General features: G+C 34.8%; 1 protein-coding gene across 1 annotated transcript in view; it reads left to right on the top strand.

Moving 5' to 3' along the window:
• zgc:171482 (zinc finger protein) overlaps positions 1-19546 on the top strand; it is a 64648-nt gene that overhangs the window by 13610 nt on the left and 31492 nt on the right. Inside the window, 2 exon segments of the mRNA XM_043254556.1 lie at positions 7170-7274; positions 14253-14345. Of these exon segments, the coding sequence (XP_043110491.1) occupies positions 7170-7274; positions 14253-14345 (198 nt within the window).

Here is a 19546-nt window from a genome sequence, read left to right as displayed (position 1 = left end):
CCCAAACGTGACCAGGTGGTTAAAAAGCTGCTGAAGCCCACCTGCAGTGAAGATAAATGAAACTCTCTTCTTACTTTGTTGGACCTACATGCTCTTTTGAAGAGCAAATGCACTTTGAATACCTTAGTTGTGATTAAAGTGACACATGCATCCACAATGGAAGGGCGGCCCATTTTTCCTCTGTGTCTTTCTCCCATCATCTATCACTGCCTTTTCTCCCTGTAAAACACCACGCTTTATCAAGAAAACAAGTGTGTTAGTCCTCTGTCTGACAGTTGCATGAGATGAGAGGAAAGGAGCGAGAGAGAGAGAGCTGTAGGGGAGGAATACGAAGCTTCTGGGGGTTCACCACATTGGCTGTGAAAGAAAAAGGACAACATCAGAATGAATGTCATGATAGAATGACCTCCACAAAGTCATACAGCTGTCAGGAGAGCAGGAGGCAGATGGGAGGAGGAGGTATGGTGAAGAGGAGGACGAAGTGCGCCACATCCCACAGACGGGAATCAGCACGAATCCCTGATGTGTGGTACGTTTACACTTACGCAAGCAAATGTGGACGGAATCTGGAAAGAAGTGCCTTGTGGGCTGTTTTAATAATAATAATAATAATAATAACAAACTTTATTTTATATTAGGGCCTTTAAAAGTTGCATCTCAGAGAGCTTTACATAAAAAAAGGAAAAGATATACAACAGTACAAGCAAAAACAATCAGGCCATACAAGGCCAATATAAAACAGTAATCACATAAAAGCTAATCTAAAAATGTATGTTTTAAGAGACGATTTAAAGATACTAAGAGAGTCTGTATTACTAATTTCGGAGGGCAAGGAATTCCACAATTTAGGAGCCAAAGATGAGAAAGCCAGATTACCCATTTTTTAAGCCGAGCTGTTGGAATAGACCTGCTTCAGCGGAGCGAAGAGCACATGTGGGTGTACAGGAGGTTAAAAGCTCTGACTAATATTGAGTCAAATTATTCAAGGCCTTATAGTGAGCATGAGAATTTTATAATCGATACGAAAACTGTCAGGAAGCCAGTTTTCTGAGGGTTTTGTATTTGTAGCTATGTAATCATGAGACAATTTACTAACTAGATGAGAAACAGGAGCCCTTGCAAGGCAGAAAAATAAATGTTTTCTACTGACTGTGCGAGGATCAACATATTTGCTTAAAAGAAAAGTTCTTTCAAAAATGTAAAACTCATCGTCAGGTCATCCGAGATGCATATGAGTTTGTTTTTCATCATAACAGATTTGGAGAAACTTATAATTTCATCACTTGTCTGTCTGTCGAAAGTTAAAAATGACATAATGTTGCATCCTGTTTGCTACCCAACAAATTTTGCAAATGCACTTTATACCAGATACCGAATCACACACATCTTGCTCAGTATCTTCTAGCATTGTGATATGTTTTTGCTCTTTAATGATGATGTGTCTCAGTCAGATTCATAGTTCACACTCTTGTTGCAGGAAATTGAGTCATCAGTGTCTCACTTTTAAGAGTACGAAAGAACTTTCGTCTGTGTTCATTATATATTCTATTGATTCACTACATAGGGAACTAAAGAGTGGAATGTAGCAGTTAATTAGAAAAGAATGTGACAGTTAATATGTACGTAGTTAGATGTCTTCATTATTAATATCTCAAATCACATTATTGTAATAGTGTAATACTAGTGTAATAAGTCGTATCCCTCAATTCAAGCAATCTCAATCCCAAAGATTGAGTGTAGATTTCATTCATTTTGTGGTCATGTCTGTTATACAACGACAAAGATAAGTGCATATTGACGACTTTCCTTAAAAAACATCTGCCTGAATACTTTAAAGTGTTCCGTGTCATTCAAAGGAAATAAAAACTGAAGCATATTAAATTAGACTATCATCGAGGTGCTGCGAGAGATCACTGATGTGTCACAATACAATTATAATCACAGAAAATTTAATTGTGTGAAACAGGTTTTGTGTATGAATGCACACGGAGGGCTTGTTTTCGGGCGCTCAGATAGAAAGACGTCTTTAATGAGACTGCAGAGTGAATCAGAAATGAATTTAAAATGAAATTATTTTAATCAAGATTCTAACAACAGCCGTCTTTTGTTGAGAAAAGCAAATGTTCAGTCATTAGTGTCCCATAGCCACGGTTCACTACTGACCAAATCCAATTCATTTTGCAGCTGGAACCACTAACGTAAAAAGAGACCGACATGTAAAGTGACCAGCCACGTTAAGTTCTTTTTGTGATGTTTAGGGACAGGTAAATCTGAAATCAGAGACTAAAAGATAAACATGCGTGTGCGCAAGTTTATCTTGTTCAGTTTCTACTAAGTGCCGCTTAAAACGCTCTTGAGGGGGGAATTCAATAAGAATGAATTGTGCTTGCTGATAATGTTGTTTATTTGTACACATTGTCAGCATTGTTTTAGCACCAGATAAACTAAAGGAATTATGCAAATCACGTAATGGCGCCTACAAAATTGGTTTGCATGGGATTTTACCTAGCTTACAGGCAGATTTCTAGTGCTGCTGTTGGTTGTGAAGGATGCGGCAGACACCTCATCTGCACTGTTAAAAGTGTGCTTGACTAAATTGTGTCTGGATCAGTTTATATACATATATATATATTAGGGGTGAAACGATATGCCTAGGTCACAATATAATACGTATCAATAATTGGTGCACAATATTTGGAATAAAATGTAAAAAAATGTAACTGAAATTCAAATAACACATTTCTTTCAAAAACATTAACAAACTTTTGTACATGCAAGATCACATTTCAAAGTTTAATAAAAACCCTTTCAAAATTAACAACTAAATAGGTTTGTCTGTCAGTGAAAAAATTGTTGCATTTAACATGAACTTAGAATTAAGATGGTGTTTTGTTTTGTATAAGTAAGTTAAGGCTTGTTTCTACATTTTCTACATTCTGCATATCTACATTTTTGAGCATTCACAATATCCCCTGCCATAGAAACACGTTTGCTGGGAACAGAAGTTGCTGGTACTGTTAGGTAAGCCTTGGGGGCATGTTTGAGCATTTTTCCATCATTGCAGTGGAAAGCTAGCGAGGGGAATAGAAGTGTCCTTTTTGTACACGTCAATCTCTACCTCTATCTTACATTTGGACCGAGTGACTGTTAATTTAGCAGAAGTTGCACCAAGGAGATCTTCAAGTGCTGTCTTTTTGTTAGGTGGTGGCTGTTCTCACTCAACTCCCTGTGTTGTCTCTCTCATTTCTGCTGCATCAGTGGGATCTCCATCACTGGTACCTCACTCCTTCTTTTCTGCTTGCTCCACAGTGCCAGAAAAAAAAAAATCATGGCAATCTTTAAGCCCAATATTTGTGCTAGATGGGCGTGTCACTGCCAAGAACTACCGAATCATTCTGGAGGATCATGTGCACCCAATGGTTCAAACGCTGTATCCTGAAGGCAGTGACATGATTCTCAAATAATTAGTAATGCAGACAGTGTCATACTCTGCTCGATCCTGGATTTCAAGAGTACAATGAGTGAGAAGGTGGCGTTCTTTTCACCAGCCAGGGTAGTGGTGGCTTATTTTAGAAGTTTAAGAAGGTTTACTATTTCTTCTGCATCAGTGATGTTGTGCTGTACAGAGTATCAAGTTGATGGGCATTTTTGCAACAGCATAATAGCCAAAACTTTAACCAAATAACCAAAAAATATTTTATATGATAAAATAATATATTAATAATATGATAAAAACAGCTCATGACAGCTCTTTTCCATGATTTGCCACAAAATTACATTTTATTATGTACGGCATGCACATACATTATCTCTCCTGCTCTCTCTCCCTCAGAAGAGAACACACATTAACATACGAGCTATGTTGTTAGAGATACCCTGACGACTTTATCCTTAACGTCATTGCGAATTTCTAGGCTGATATAACTAGGAACTATACTCTCATTCCGGCATAATAATCAAGGAACTTGGTTCTATGAACTCTGGGGACTATTTTCAGGCGCTCCGTAATATCACTGTGCCTGCTGCAGCCATGGTACGGCAGCAACGTTCCCTGATGATTATACCAGAATGAGAGCATAGTTCCTAGTTATATTTGCACAGAAAATCGCAACTTTTTATTTCACTCTTTGCTCTTGGTACACAATATAACTATAGAAGAGTCAAGTTTTAAATAAAAAAAAATATATAGAAACTCTTTAAGCAAGAGATGATAACGGTCTAATCAGATTCAATGATCTATGCTAAGCTACATCTAAAAGTGCTACTCCCAGATTCGGAGATCGGCTGAATGGATTCAGAAACGGTAAAACTCAACTTTTCAACTTTAGGGGAGAAATTAGCCTATTTTCAAAAAAAGTGGCAAGTTCCTATAAGCGCACATGGATACCTTCAAAAATTTGCACCCTTTCATCATCTCTATACAAGCAATCAAACAACGAGAGTCCGTATAAATTCAACAGCAGAGAAAGAGAAGGTCCAGTATGTTCTCGGCTGTCATAATAAGGGCGATCTGATATCTGATTTTGTACTCCGTGTTCCTTCAGTGCCTTATTATTTTGCCTTTTATCAGAGATTCTTGAGCACTCTGAGTCAGTGGTGTGACACATGCTGTCAGGTTGATGTGTACCCATCAGTCCTCGCACACTAACTGCACCTGAACTCCCCAGCTCTGTATAAACCCTCTTCAAGAATCAAGATTTAACCACAGTTGAATTTCACAAGTGCAACACTTTGAATTATTGATTCTGCACACCAGAATCACCCTCACTCACAGATGGCGAAAGAACGATGTTGAAGTCTTACGACACTTTGCTTTTCAATTATACATCGAGGATTTGGTTTGATGGGTGGTTTTCTTCGAATATCTTATTCATTCTTGAGGAATCCTGAGCCTAGTTTTCTTCTGTGATAAATGCTAAATGCCAATTCCTTCTCTGACTCATGGGCTTTGAAAGAAAACATCAATGTACAGGAACAATGGTTGTGAAATACCCTTTCAAACATCAATCAAAATCGGCTGTTGTCTTTAATAAATGAGTGGGAGTGAAATAATCCCATGTTTCCATACTGTTGGTCACATTCTCAATGTATGTATGACCTTGAGAAAAGCAGGTCAGTTTACACATTGCATGGCTCTTTGCAAACAGCAGCCTGTGCCAAGCACCGACAAACATTCACACCTTTTTTTGAGCTCACAGTAAAAAAATAGCTTTCTACCTGAGTGGAAAAAATACAAAACTGCAAACTTCAGCTTTGTTCCCAAACATAGTGAGCTGCATAGACAACATTTTAAAGTCATAGACGTGTTCCCACTGCAATGGTTTCCCTAAAAGTAACAGCATATAAATTAAAAACAACATAAGCTAAATGATTCAGAATGATGATCAAGTCGCAGATGGAATAGGTCGCTTCCAGTAATACCCATAAGGTTTACACAAGATGTATTTCCATTACAGATTTGTGCAAAACTTGCACAATATTTTATAGATAATGAAAGTTATAATGAATTAACCTATTGCGAAATTACGTTTCCATTAAACAATGTTATGCGACATTTTTTTCCCCTTGCGATAAGTCATGATGATTGATATTGGTAGGTTTATGTGTATCGCAGCCACTGCACTCATTATTTTTAATTGAAGGAGACGTGGGCTTGTATCTTTAAAGAAGCAGCATGTTGGAGCCTTAATGTGCAGCGGGCATATGCAGAATAAGTAAGGGGTTTCCAACAAGCCAAACAATCGTAAATCGTTGGTCAGCCATGGCAGGGAAAGCCTCTTGTACTTGAGAGCGGCCGTGTATGAGTTGTTTCTTGGGGGTTATAGTATGATCATGTGACTTTTACATACATGATCTGTAAATGCAACGACACTGTTTCCATTGCAGTTTTGTGAAATAGTCCTTATTTCGAATTGCCTGAAAAACCACCTCATGCAAGTGCAAACATTTAGTTTATTTTTTGACGCGTTTCCATTGGGCTTATTTTAATTTGTGCAGTCTGAAGGGTAATGGAAATTCAACTACAGTCAAATACCACTTTCATTCAGTAATGTTAGGCAGTTTTAATTTATATGCTGTATAAATATAAGAAATCCATTGTTTCTGCTTCTTCTTCACATGTTCTGATTAGAGATTCAGTACACTTTCAGAAGATGTGTAACAGCGCCTACTACTGTATAACTGTGAAAGTACGGAAAGCCAATAAATTCTGCCAATGGTGAGGGAGCATCGTCTCATAAATGACGTAAAATTACATCAAAGGAGGGAAAATAGTTAGGAGAATTAGTAACTTAGCAACATGTTAAAATTAAAGTATAATAAATATGTGACTCTGGACCACAATACCAGTAATAAGGTTACTTTTTTTTTTTTTATTGAGATTTATACATCATCTGAAAGCTGAATAAATAAGCTCTCCATTGATGTATGGTTTGTTACGTAGAACAATATTTGAAAATCTGGAATCATGGGGTGCAAAAAATCTAAATAATGAGAAAATGAAGTCCAAATGAAGCTCTTGACAATGCACATTACTAATCAAAATTTAAGTTTTGATCATTTACAGTAGAAAAAAAAACTATATATCTTCATGGAACATGATCTTAATTCCCTAATGATTTTTGGCATAAAAGAAAAATCTATAAAGTTGACCCATACAGTGTATATTTGGCTATTGTTAAAAATATACCCCAGCGACTTAAGACTTAAGGTTTTGTGGTCCAGGGTCACATATGAGGTTGCAGGGTGGTTAGAAAATTATGTTAATTTAAGATAGAAAATCAGGAATCATATTAGGTTTTGGAACATCCCTGTTGAAGGAGAGTTGCTTTGTCAACTGGTCTAACCAGTAACCAAAACTGCTCAAATAAACCATTCAGGCCTGGCTATGTAAGACTAGCAGCAGAGAGCTCTAATGTCTTTGTTTCCATATGTATAAACATTATGCATTGCCATATTTATGTAATTTGTCACATGCTGTTTCAACGCAAGCTCTTACATTACATCTTTGAGAAAAATAATGTACTTCCTGACTGCAGAAAACGACCGTAAACCAACACCGACTTGATTAAAAAATAAGTCAAATCAGTCTAAACTTATAATAATAAATAAATGTGATAAAAAGGAGCTCTGTGCATCTCATCGTTCCTTGTGTGTGTGTATTTGATCAGATGAAGTCTGCCGGAGCTGGTGATGAAGGACTCTTCACGGAGAGCTACTGTAACATCTGCAACGCTCAGCTGATCTCTGAGTCCCAGCGCGTGGCACACTATGAGGTTAGAGCGCGCGCACACACACACACACACACACGCACACACACACACACCTACACAGAGAGAGAGCAGTGACACACATTACGTTAAAAGCAGGCCTCATCAATTGATCATCAGGGATGTAATAATCATTTGTAACCTAAATGCTTCTCTCATGTATCTTTCAGTCGCTGCTTTTAAAGTTGTAGTGCAGTGCACCTTTCCTCAGACCCACAACCCCTTCATAAGTAACCCAATGATTGACCATTAAATAATCATCCTCCTGCATTATTTACATCTCTCACACGCGGTTCCTGAGACCACAGAGTACGCAATCACTAGATTAATGAGTGCGCTAATGAGGACAAACTCCTTTGCACAAAATCAGTGTAGCTGAGGGAACGTGTCTGTTCAACAGGATCGTTTGGCCAGATTGGTTTACGAAGAGAAGCCAGTGAGCTATATTCAGTGTTACGGTAACACTTTAGCTCTTCTGTCATTGATCCCTGCGATCCCTCGGCTTGAAAAAATACACTCAGATGTCACAGCGTGAGGTTGACGTCCCAAATTTCGTATGAATGAAGGCTGGATTTACTTAAATATAATTATATGTTTTCACTCAAATAGCTTAAAATTGTTATTTCTTGACAGTCATATAAGCTGTCCTTTCAACAGGCTGACAATGCTTTACTAATCCAAGTCAAAATTATTTATTTACTTCAAAATTATGATGTATTTTACACAATGCTTTTTTACTAAAAAAATAAATTAATTAATTAATATATTTAAACACAAAATATGGCCAAATATAACACATAACACAAAAAATGCAACGTTGATCTACACATTTAAATAAAGGAAAATATACAGAAGAAATTATGTTATTTATAACTTAAACAATTACAAAAATAGTAATACATTTCAAATAAGTTTTAGTGAGCCACAGTCACAGAAAAAAAGTGTATTTTCATTAAAAATGTTTTGTTTGTTTATTTTACATTTATCAAATAGACCTTTAGTTACTTTTGTTTTTTAAAAAGTAATATTTGTATATTATTAATGATCATATTAACACATTTTATAATCAGCATGTTGTATAATAACAAAATTATTATAATAATAATTATTATTCATAATAATTTTTGAAATCATATTAATATATGCGAAATGACACATTTAATTAAATTAAAATTTTCATTGGAATGGACAACTACGAAAAGAGATCAGTAGATATAGGATAATAAATACTATATTAAATTAATAACAATTATTCATAATTATGAATAAAAATATTTTACATTTGAAAAATGAAAAAAAAAAAAAATGAAAAATATATATATATTTTAAATACATATATATATAAATTGATATTGTCAGTGATCACAAATAAAAGTAGACCCTTTATAGCTCTGATTGTCCTGCAGAGCTCACTTTAGATTCATTGCACAAACTAAAAAAATGTTAATACATTTGTTACAATGTTAATTACATTTGTTAATGTTAGTTATTATTTTATGTTAGATATTATACTTTTACTTTTAATAATGTAGTAAAATAACAATAATAATAATAATAAACTAATAATATTAGGTGAAATGAAAATGTTAATGTATGTTTTAATTTAAATGCAGTTTTATAGGCTACGCAATAAACATTGATCAAAATATTCACATTGTTAATTCAGTAGATTTTTTTTTACAATGTTATTAGTAGAAAATAAAATGTGATACAGCATCCCTATACACCTTAAATGGCATATAATGCAACAACTATTTCTCAAGTATCCAGAAAACTGCTTGTGTCCTCAAGGAAACTTCAAGTCAATGAACTCGTCTCTGTGACCAGTTCATTTCAGGCCCCGAATCAACCGGCCATTTCCCTGGAGAGGCGAAAGAGAAGGAATGGGAGAGAATGAGAGAAAAACAGAGAGACAGATAGAGATGTTCTGTGTGATAACATGAGTCTGCCGCACCACAGCATGCATTAGAGCCGCTCTCCTGGGACTGAACCACACAAACTCTCTCCACCTGTCAGAGCAACTTTAATGGACTTTCGGATATCTCGGGGCCTTTTCCTCTTTCAATTTCTCATGCTGCATCCGAGCGTGTGCGCGCATTGCTGATAATCTGATGGATAGCTAACGGACATATACTAAAAGCTCGGGTTTAATGTCTCATCTTAGTCCTGAGAAAAATCTTGTTACCTGTCCTTCACTTCTTTTTCTCCATATCAGCCTGTGGTGTTTGTCCAGCCCATTTCTCCATTTTGCTTTCACTTGTTTATTTCAGCATTTACCTGCTTTTCCTGTCAATCTGAATAATAATAATAATAATAATAATAATAATGATAATAATGATAATAGAAATAAATGTTTTTTCTTAGGTGCCCCGAGTTCGAATCCCAGCATCGCCACTTCACTTCCTGTAAACCAACTGTCAAATCTAAATGCAAAAACATTAAAAATAAATCTTAAAAATTATTTTAAAAACTAAACATGGCATTATTGATGCGCCATATGACTAAAATCATATAATATAAATCAACTATATAAATACTATAAGTCAACAATAAGACAGAAAAATCATGTTTTTCACTGCTGCTTTTCACTTAATTATATCAATAAATAATAATTAATAATTTGAACCTTTTATTTAAGTATTCATCTAAGCATATTTTTCAATAAGCTGTTCTAATATATGGAAAAGTATGGAAGATATCAGTTTTAAACTATATATATATATATATATATATATATATATATATATATATATATATATATATATATATATATATATATATATTTTTTTTTCTTCTCAAATATGTTAACTTAAGAAATATAAATTGTGTTTAGTTAATATCATAATTATGCATAAATTTTTTTAAAGCATATTTTCTTTAATTTTGCTTTCTTAAAACTACTACTACTGCCACTAATTATAATAAATGTATTATTAACAGCAAGAAATATACAGTAATGCTTTATTTTAAGGATGCCATTGTTAAATGCTACATGCACTTACTATTATTATAAAAATTACATTATGCATAACTACATTTAAGCAACCTTAAATCTCTACCACAATTAGACATATTTCTGTGACCAAATGCACATACTGTACTCTCACGGCTCTGCACCACTGGCACTGCAATCTGAAATCGTTCAAATATCATAACTCAACTTTTTTAATAGCTCTATCATTTGCTGGTCTCCTAGTAAACCATCAAATCTTTCCCAGACCAAATGTTGCCTGCTTGCCTCTCCCTCTCCCTCTCCCTCTCCCTCTCCCTCTCTCTCTCTCTCTCTCTCTCTCTCTCTCTCTCTCTCTCTCTCTCTCTCTCTCTCTCTCTCTCTCTCTCTCTCTCTCTCTCTCTCTCTCTCTCTGGTCTTTAGTCTATCAATGGCCTCTTTCACTCGCTCTCAGCACTGAGCTCTTCACTGGACCAGTGTAATCCAGTCTGACTGCTTCAAAGACAACAGAGACAGTCTCTCTCTCTCTCTCTCTCTCTCTCTCTCTCTCTCTCTCTCTCACTCTCACACTCAACTTATCCTGAGCCCAGCTGTGCCTTCACTCTCCTCCAAGTCTATCAGAGTCTTTAACTCACTCATACTGTGGTAGTCCATTTAGAAATCTTGCTACAGTATGCCGTTTATACTGTGGCAGATATATTTGAGATGTCTGTGGAAAGGGCTGCTTTACGTTATTTATATATGGGAGTGATATAAAATATAGAGGTTTAATATTTCAGCCGTGGTGCTTTGAAGGGGATACATTTCAAGACCGTATTTCTGAGAGGGATTTAGCGTTCTGACTGACTGTCAGCACACTAAAACCTACCTGGAAAGTTTCATCTTAAAATTCATTCCCTAAATATTATTACTTCTGAGATAAATTCAACAAGTCTTGGGTGAAATAGGAGGATGTTTTGGTTTCCATGGGGGTTTATTGCTTTTTAAATGACATTAGGGATGATATTGTGTATCATCTCAAGCTTATTAACATTCTGCAGATGCCGCTGCTTTTAATAACCGATGGTTCACTGCAGTTCATTTAATGAATGATTTTTTTAAATTATTAAATCAAGTTTTGGATTAAATGAAATGAACTGCAGGTAAATGAAAGTACAAATTCCTTAAAGATTGAATGGCAGTTTTTACATTTCTCAGAGGTATAATAATAAATCAAGCTGAAAATAATAAACTGAGAAACTTCTTGTTTAGGTTGATTATGTGTTTTGAACATCCCTAGTAGAAAGAAAAACGGGTTACCCAAAAGTCTACAGTCTATGAAGAAAGCCATTATAATTTTTTTAACATATAGCGAGTATAATTATGGATTTTCATCATTATTTTAAATTAAATTTATAATTACATTGTTGACCCATCCCTTACACCTTAACCCACCCTTAAACCTACCCATACCACCAAACCTGTCTCTAAACTTATCACTTAACACGTATCTCACCTCAATAGCAGCAAAAGTGTTTTGCAATACATTACGAACACAATAAGTACATTATACTTATTTTTTGATGCAAACACATAGCCACTCAATATAAAGTGTGACCAAAAGTACTGTAATATCATATAAATAATACTAAAAAAACACTTGTTACCGCTGGACGTTCCAAAAGCTCACATTTTGACCTCTCATGTCATATCTTTATGAACTTTTCGGTTCTCGTGAGGGGTCTGGGTCTAAGTCAGCGTTTTCAAACAGCGTTTTTCTGAACAAGCGCAGCTCACCTGCAATCTGTTCAGAGTCTAAACTTACATCAATCCCTTCTTTAATACCCACAGATGCTCACATTCCAGTTTTTAATTTCAAACATATTGCATATTGCATTATAAATTCAAGCTATTCGTCTTAAACCCACGGTGATTTCATGGCATTAACAATCTGTTCAGGTTTGATTGCTTATCTATGTAAATGTGGCTGAGAACTCAAATGAGTATAAAACAAACATAGGCCATAAATACAGGTTAAAATGGTTAGTTTTAATTAAAGAGGGGTTGCGGTGACAGACCAAACCTCTAACAACCAATTAGCAAGGTTGAATGCTATGAAAGATTTTGCAATTTAAAGCACCGCCGCACACATTTAGATCATTTTTGAGCGTCCCGAGTGCGTTTTTTTTTAAGACGCCGAAAATAACAAAAGAGTTAAAAATATTCCAACTTTTAAAAATCAGCCTACTGTATTTTGTTACAAAAAAAGAAACAAAAACCATGCTTTAGTTTACATGTTCTGCTAATACAAACACTTCTGCTTGCTGAAGCACATCTCTGCAATTGACTGTGTAAAAACGTTCTGCGATTTTATAGAGACAGAGCTGAAATGCCATACTGCAAGCCTTTCATTTTTCTATTACATTTTAAAAGCAGTGTTTTGAAATATATCCCCCCTCAGCGAGCTCAGGAAACAGCTCTGCATAAACACTGTGTGAAGTGGAGCGTTTTGTCGCAGCCAAACTCGCAAATGAAGAGCAGCCTTAAGTTTTGTATTAAAAAGAGCATGTGGGAAAAAAAAAGTCTGTCTGCCGGCATGGCGCACTTTACATCTCATATTCTTTCATATATAGTCTGATCTCATACGTATGATATCGGGTCAGATCAGGGCAGGTAGAAAACTAGTACAAGAGGGGGAAAAAATTAAAAAAGAGTCGCTATAGACTAAACAGTGGACAGTACTAAGTCTAAGTTGAAGCAGGTATGTTAGGTTTTTTTTTTTTAGAAGGTCACTGGGGCTTTGCTCTTCTGGCCCACCTTGATTATTTGATATGTGCGTGGCTATAAATGTTTTGAAAGCTAAGTAGTCACATGCATTTTTTAAAGTTCAACCGACTGCCAAACTATCATCAGATTCCTTTGAAATAATCAAAGTGTCTGGGTGGAGTAACAGAAGACCGCAGTTAATATTCAATGTAGATGACATAATGAAAGAAAGAATATGAAGAATATATATTTATGCTATATGTCTGCCTCCTTCAAATATGAAGCAAATATTAGAGCTTGTGAAGTAGCAAGAGAACAGTATAAGCTGATATAAATAAAACCTGCGTTATATTGGCATGACAGTGAGCGCACGTCTTATTTTCAGTTGTCTGCGCACAAAAATCAGCAAAAATGTTTGGCTTGTTTTTTTAATGGCCTCTAGGCACGGCAAAATGAGAGTAAGACTAATATATAAATATATTTTTGGATGAAAAACGAAGTAGTACGTGGCCCTACGATTATAATATAAAAATGTAAAATGAATAAATAAGTGAAAATAAAATAATAATGAAAATAATAAAAATAACATTTATTAATTTTCGCATGTTTATCTCTGAATCACAGGCAGACTTGATATATAAAGTTGGCTATTTGTAAATATGCCTACATTGTTACAATTTATACAGTTTATCAAAAAAATAAAAATTTGAAGTGGTAGTAAAAAGTGTACTTTCATCTTTTAAAAGTCAATGAAACTTTCAAACCTTGGATCTCCTGCACAAACCAAAACTTGATAACGGCTACAGCTGAAGTCTACAAAGTTTTTAACCAGAATGTTTTAAGAATATCAATACTATCCAGCTTTGCAAGCACTGCAGAGTTTGACAGAGGAAGAAAAAACTCAGGGCACATAGCCTACTGTATATAGTACATGTAAGATGATTGTCAGAACTTCGCAGACACTACAAATCAATAACAGCTAGAGGGAACAAGCAACCTCAAAAACTCTGCACAAACACAAACTTTCTTTTGAGAACTTTCAGTCGTTTCAGCAGGAAACAAAAATATGCTGCAAATTAATTTTATAAATTGATGTTTACTTCTCTAAAAGAAAAACAGATTGAATGCTTGTTAATGCGAATGCTTTTAAGTATTGTAGAATTGGATACTTATTGGGTGTCAGTTTTTTCTCTGCATAAAGATGTGTTTGATTACACTTTGAGAACACTTTGGATTATTGTGTGTTTATTTCACTCAATCTTAATTTGTCTCTTTCTCACGCACAACAGAGCAAGAAGCACGCCAACAAAGTACGTCTGTTCTACATGCTCCACCCGGAAGATGGAGGTCCGCCATCCAAAAGACTGAGACCAGACAATCCGGTATTTTCTAAAGCTCTTAGATTATAGTCAATACTCTTTTCTTATGCTTATTATTAAAGAAACAATATGCCTAGATATCTAGATGCTGAAAAAATGTGTTTTAAACACACCCTATAATGGATTTTTAAAAATGACTTTTCATGCAGTGTGTAACAAATGAATAAAAATATCCTGCAAAGTTTTAAATCTGAACGTGCACCGTGTATAAAGTTTGATTGAGGCAAGTCTTTTCATGTCGATGTTAACATTAAATCTTAGCATATCGCCCACTCACTTGTTGCGAGCACAGACCTGGGAAAATGTTCATGTTGGTCTGAATGAAAATGCTAATTCATTCTTAACCACTAGGTGCCGCTTTCGGAGAGTTGAAGGCTCACAAACACTGCTTTAAATGAAATTGACCAAACACCGAATTAGCATCAAGCAAAGGAGGTGTTTGGAAAAAAAATATATAATTTTGGAGCCGTTGAGCAAATTAGGTAAAAATAAATGCATATTATAATAGGGACTTTCGAAACACTTAAATATATGCATGTATGCATGTTATTATGGACTCCCAAAACCAATATATGAACTTTTCATAACTCATAATAGGGGAACTTTAAATTTCTTTATCTTGCCAAGATTCAGTTCAGAGATCTAAAAAATGAACTCAAATATATCTCTTCAAATTATCTGAATTATTCTATCCATGTTAATTTTATACTCCTACTATATCACAACTTGTTTTTACAGACTGATCTATAAAAAAGAAAAAAAAAAAAACTCTAAGCTATTTTTTTTCTTTCGGATAATCTACTTGTTGATTAACCTCAAGAGAGACATTTTTATCTTCGGTGAAAGGCTAAATGAGGACAGTGGAGATTACAGGCACGAGCTTTGATTTTTCTGTTGTTTTCACTCCTCAGAGACAGAATGTTAATGTTCCTTTTCCCCAAAAGGCAAATGACCGGCACAGCAGTCATCTAATGTCTTCATGGACTCTGAATTAAGCCATGATTAACACAAGCTGTTTAGGAAGCAGATAAGACAACTTGAAGAGGCTATAAACCAGGACATGAAGAGTTTGCGGGCTTTTTAGTCTTTTCTGGCAGTTCTGAATGTACCATAAAACATTTTAACGATCCCAAGGGGGATTGATGATTTGACATACAGACGCGTACAGGTTGTTTTGACTGGCTGTGAAGTGCCTAACTCTCATAATTGCTTTCTGAAGGGTCTTTGAGGGGTGGAGATGTTAGTTTATCGTTCGCATTCAGTCGAACCTCCCAGCTATCGTTTGAATCGTAGTCTGTGCTCTTATACAGAGCTCGTTAGTGGGGCTGTTTATGAATAATTCTTCTTGGTAGCAGACAGTCCTCGGCCGCGACCGCGTCTTTCGCTTTCAAACCCTCCGTTTGAGTGAAGCGAAGCCGACGGGCCACAAATCAAAACCAAACACAATACGAAGAAAGCACAAGAATCTAGACTAAAGAAACCGGCGCCGGCCAAGCTTTCACCGACTGAAACTTTGAGTCCTGTCACTTCGCAACTTTTTCGTCCACTCCACACATCCAAGTCAATTCAGACTCCTCTGTCAAGAATAGATGGATTGGAGCAGATCTTTCTCACATTTGCTCGGCTATCGGTCTGGAATCAGTCAGAGACGCCGTGTGCCCTGTCAATGCAGTCTCCCACAGGACAGAAAATCTCAAGATCTCCTTTCTCATCGCTCTTATTCTCTAAGACAGACATGTACTGAAAAACAGACCCTCATAGACTCAATTGTTCCTACAAGAAAGAAATTATTAAATGGAGATAAAAAGTGCAACTCATGCTTTTACCTGATAAAAAGACTCTGGTAATCCTATAAGCGTCTTCTTTACAGTTTTAGAATAGATTTCAGTGTCTCAAACGGTGCCCGGATTTGCTAAGATACGATCAAAAGTCAGAAGTTTCGATACAAAAGGGGTTTGTGAAAACGTTGAAGAGAAAGTTGATAGTACCATGAAACGTTACAGTTTTCTCTGGCTTCAGTTTCTCATTATGTTCATACTGCACCCAATTCCCAAATCCAAATTTTAGGACTGTCCGCACTGTCACTTTGTAAGCGTAGTGTTGACAATATCATCTTGGTTGCCATAGTAATGAATTAGGTGCCAACGCAATGCTAAGAAACGGAAGATTTTCTAGTGTTTATGAAAGAGGGAAGGTTTAAAAAGCTTATTCAATCATTCACAGTTCTGTATATAGTAAATGCTGCATGATTGTAATGGAATTTGAACATTTGCAGACTCTTCTTAACTATGTGCATGATTATAGTAATGATGCATTACTATGCCAAAAAAAAGCCAAAACTTACATTTCAATAAGATTTGCTAAAATATTATTTGTTTGGGCTTTAAACTATAAACACCTGAAGAGTTCTGAAACTAACAGTCCAAAAATCTATATATCAATCAATTTATGTTGCACTTTAGGATCATTATAGTTTGTAATTTTTATTAATATTTATTTTTTTATTGTTATCCTAATTTGATCAATTTAAAAAAATAAACTAGATTAATTAAAATGTCAAATTTTTATTTTAGTTATTGTTAATTAAGTTACATTTTATTATCATTAATATACTTTAATAGCTTGTAAATATTTTATAATTTATAATTAATATATTTTAATTATTTTTGTCTACGTACTTTTTAAGTTGTTTTTCGTTTTTGTTATTTTAATCCATCAACTTAATCTAAATAAAGCTTTCTTGGAAATTAGTTTAAACAAAATATTTACATTTTTTTATATTTTATATAATGCTGTCAAATGATTAATTGATTAATTGTATCCAAAATATAAATATTTGTATTTATATATATGTGTATATTCTATATACTGTATATATACTGTATATATATATATATATATATATATATATATATATATATATATATATATATATATATATATATATATATATATATATATATATATATATATATATATATATATATATATATATATATATATATATATATATAGAGAGAGAGAGAGAGAGAGAGAGAGAGAGAGAAATACACTCACACGCAGTATATATATTTAAAATATGTATATATGCATATATTTATATTCATATGACTGAATATCATAACCATTTCTAAGAATTTTTAACTATATACACAAATATGTGTGTATTTATATATACATAATAAATATACACAGTACACACATGTAATTTAAACAAACTTTTATGTTAGAATGCAATTATTTGGCATATCTCTAAAACAGGTTTTATCTTACAGTGTGGTATTATTTTGAATTTTAAGCTTAACCCCATAATTACATTGTTACATTTTTTACATTGAGGTGAAATCAGGCTTCCATAACATTCCATTCCAGCGTGTAAAAGCAGAGCCACCCCTGAGAATAACACTCAGGTCTCGCTCTCAGTTAAACTCTCCTTGTTTTCCCGACTCCTTGACTTCATCAGAGAGGAAGTGAGTTACACTGAGGCTGTGGAAAGCGTGTTTGAATTTCCTTTTCAAAAACGTCAAGCAGAAGTACACAGACTCGCAGGAGAACAACAAAAGAGGAAAGTAGGTCAGAAAGGTGCTCGGAGATATAAAAAAAAAAAAAAAAAAAAATCTTTCTTTGCTTTAGTGGCTCTCCGTCAGGTAGAACGACGAAGTTAAAGGATGTTAAAGTATGTTTTTTTTTCTTCTCCTCTATTCTCTTCCATTTTTCTAAATGTACATTCCGCTTTTAACCGGCACAATTAATGTGCCTCTGTGACTTTCCTCCTTCGGGCTCTTATTTTTAGCTTGTTTTCACACCCTTCCCAACATTACAACAGAGGAATGAGAGAGTGGAGGAGAGAGATAAACAGACTCCTAATTAAATGCTCTTTGTTAACAACAGAACAGGACCAGACACTGCCGGAGCATCGCACACATGCTCACGCATATTCGCAGCTTCACACACCGGCACCTTCGCTCACACATGCTCACACACTCGCTTCGCTTTCATTATCAAACCTAAAATAGGTCATATGTAAATGTACGCAGACAAATGCGTAGGTGACAAGTCACCGGCGAGGACGAAGATGACAAGTTTGAATGAAAAACCGAGGGGGGAAATATGAATTCGACCGGAATTCATACTCTTCGACAAAAAAAAAAATTGTGTTTAATCAAGCAGGAATTCAGTTTTATTCAGCGCTGTTCTTTCTCACCTGTGTTTGGTGGTTTATTTTAGATGTTGCTGACTGCTTCGATTTTCAGTGTTATTTATTGGATTACACTCGGCTTGTCCCCTCTAGAGGTGTGAGGAAAATGTTTGCCCTGGTTCTGGGATCATAATCGTAGTAGTAATCCATGTGCGCCAACCCCGTGGAACTGAAAACCATTGAGAGGGTGCCATAATTCAACACGCATGCCTGAAAATCAAAGAAATACCGAAAAGCGGGCTTTTGGCAACTAAAATATCGAACTCAAACAGATTCACTCCCCTATTGGAACCACCGCAGCCCCGATGGGTTCCTAAAAGAGTTTAATCTTGTTTTTATTCTGATTATGGTTTTCAAGGGCGCATACAGTTAGAGACGGGAGATATAACTAAAACAACTCTATCCTGATAATCTAAGCATTTTCTCTAAAAGCATGATTTTGTTTCGAGGGACCATCATTTCAACCAGACAGCGCAAAAGCAACATTTATTTTTATTTTATTTTATTTCAGTATCCTGACTAGTCAATATAAACAAAGATATATGATGCACAGTATACAATCATTTGAGGTTTTGCTAAAGTTTGTTTAATATATATTATTTATAATGACAGAAAATGTAAAAAGAAAGGAAACAAGAATGCACAATTAAATCCAGTATCTACTGATATACACTACTATTCAAAGGTTCGGGGTCTGTTAGATTTTATGAATGTTACTGACAGAAGTCTATTATGCTCACCAGGGCTGCATTTATTCAATAAAAATAGTTCATTAATATAGTAACATTTTAATATTCTGAAATATAATGAAACTTTTTCTGTTGTACTATTTATTCTCAAGTCTTCGTGGTCACATGATTCTGCAGAAATCATTCTAATATCCTGATTTGATGCTCAAGAAACATTTTTTAAATGAAAAATGTTAAAAACTATGTTTTTGTGGAAAATTATGCTTTTTTTCAGGATCCTTCGACGAATTAAATGTTCAAAAGAACATTCCTTAGAT

Source organism: Puntigrus tetrazona, chromosome 13, assembly GCF_018831695.1.
Source record: "Puntigrus tetrazona isolate hp1 chromosome 13, ASM1883169v1, whole genome shotgun sequence".
NCBI lineage: Eukaryota > Metazoa > Chordata > Actinopteri > Cypriniformes > Cyprinidae > Puntigrus > Puntigrus tetrazona.
Note: the sequence above shows the minus strand (reverse complement) of the source record. Positions and strands in the feature narration are given on the sequence as shown.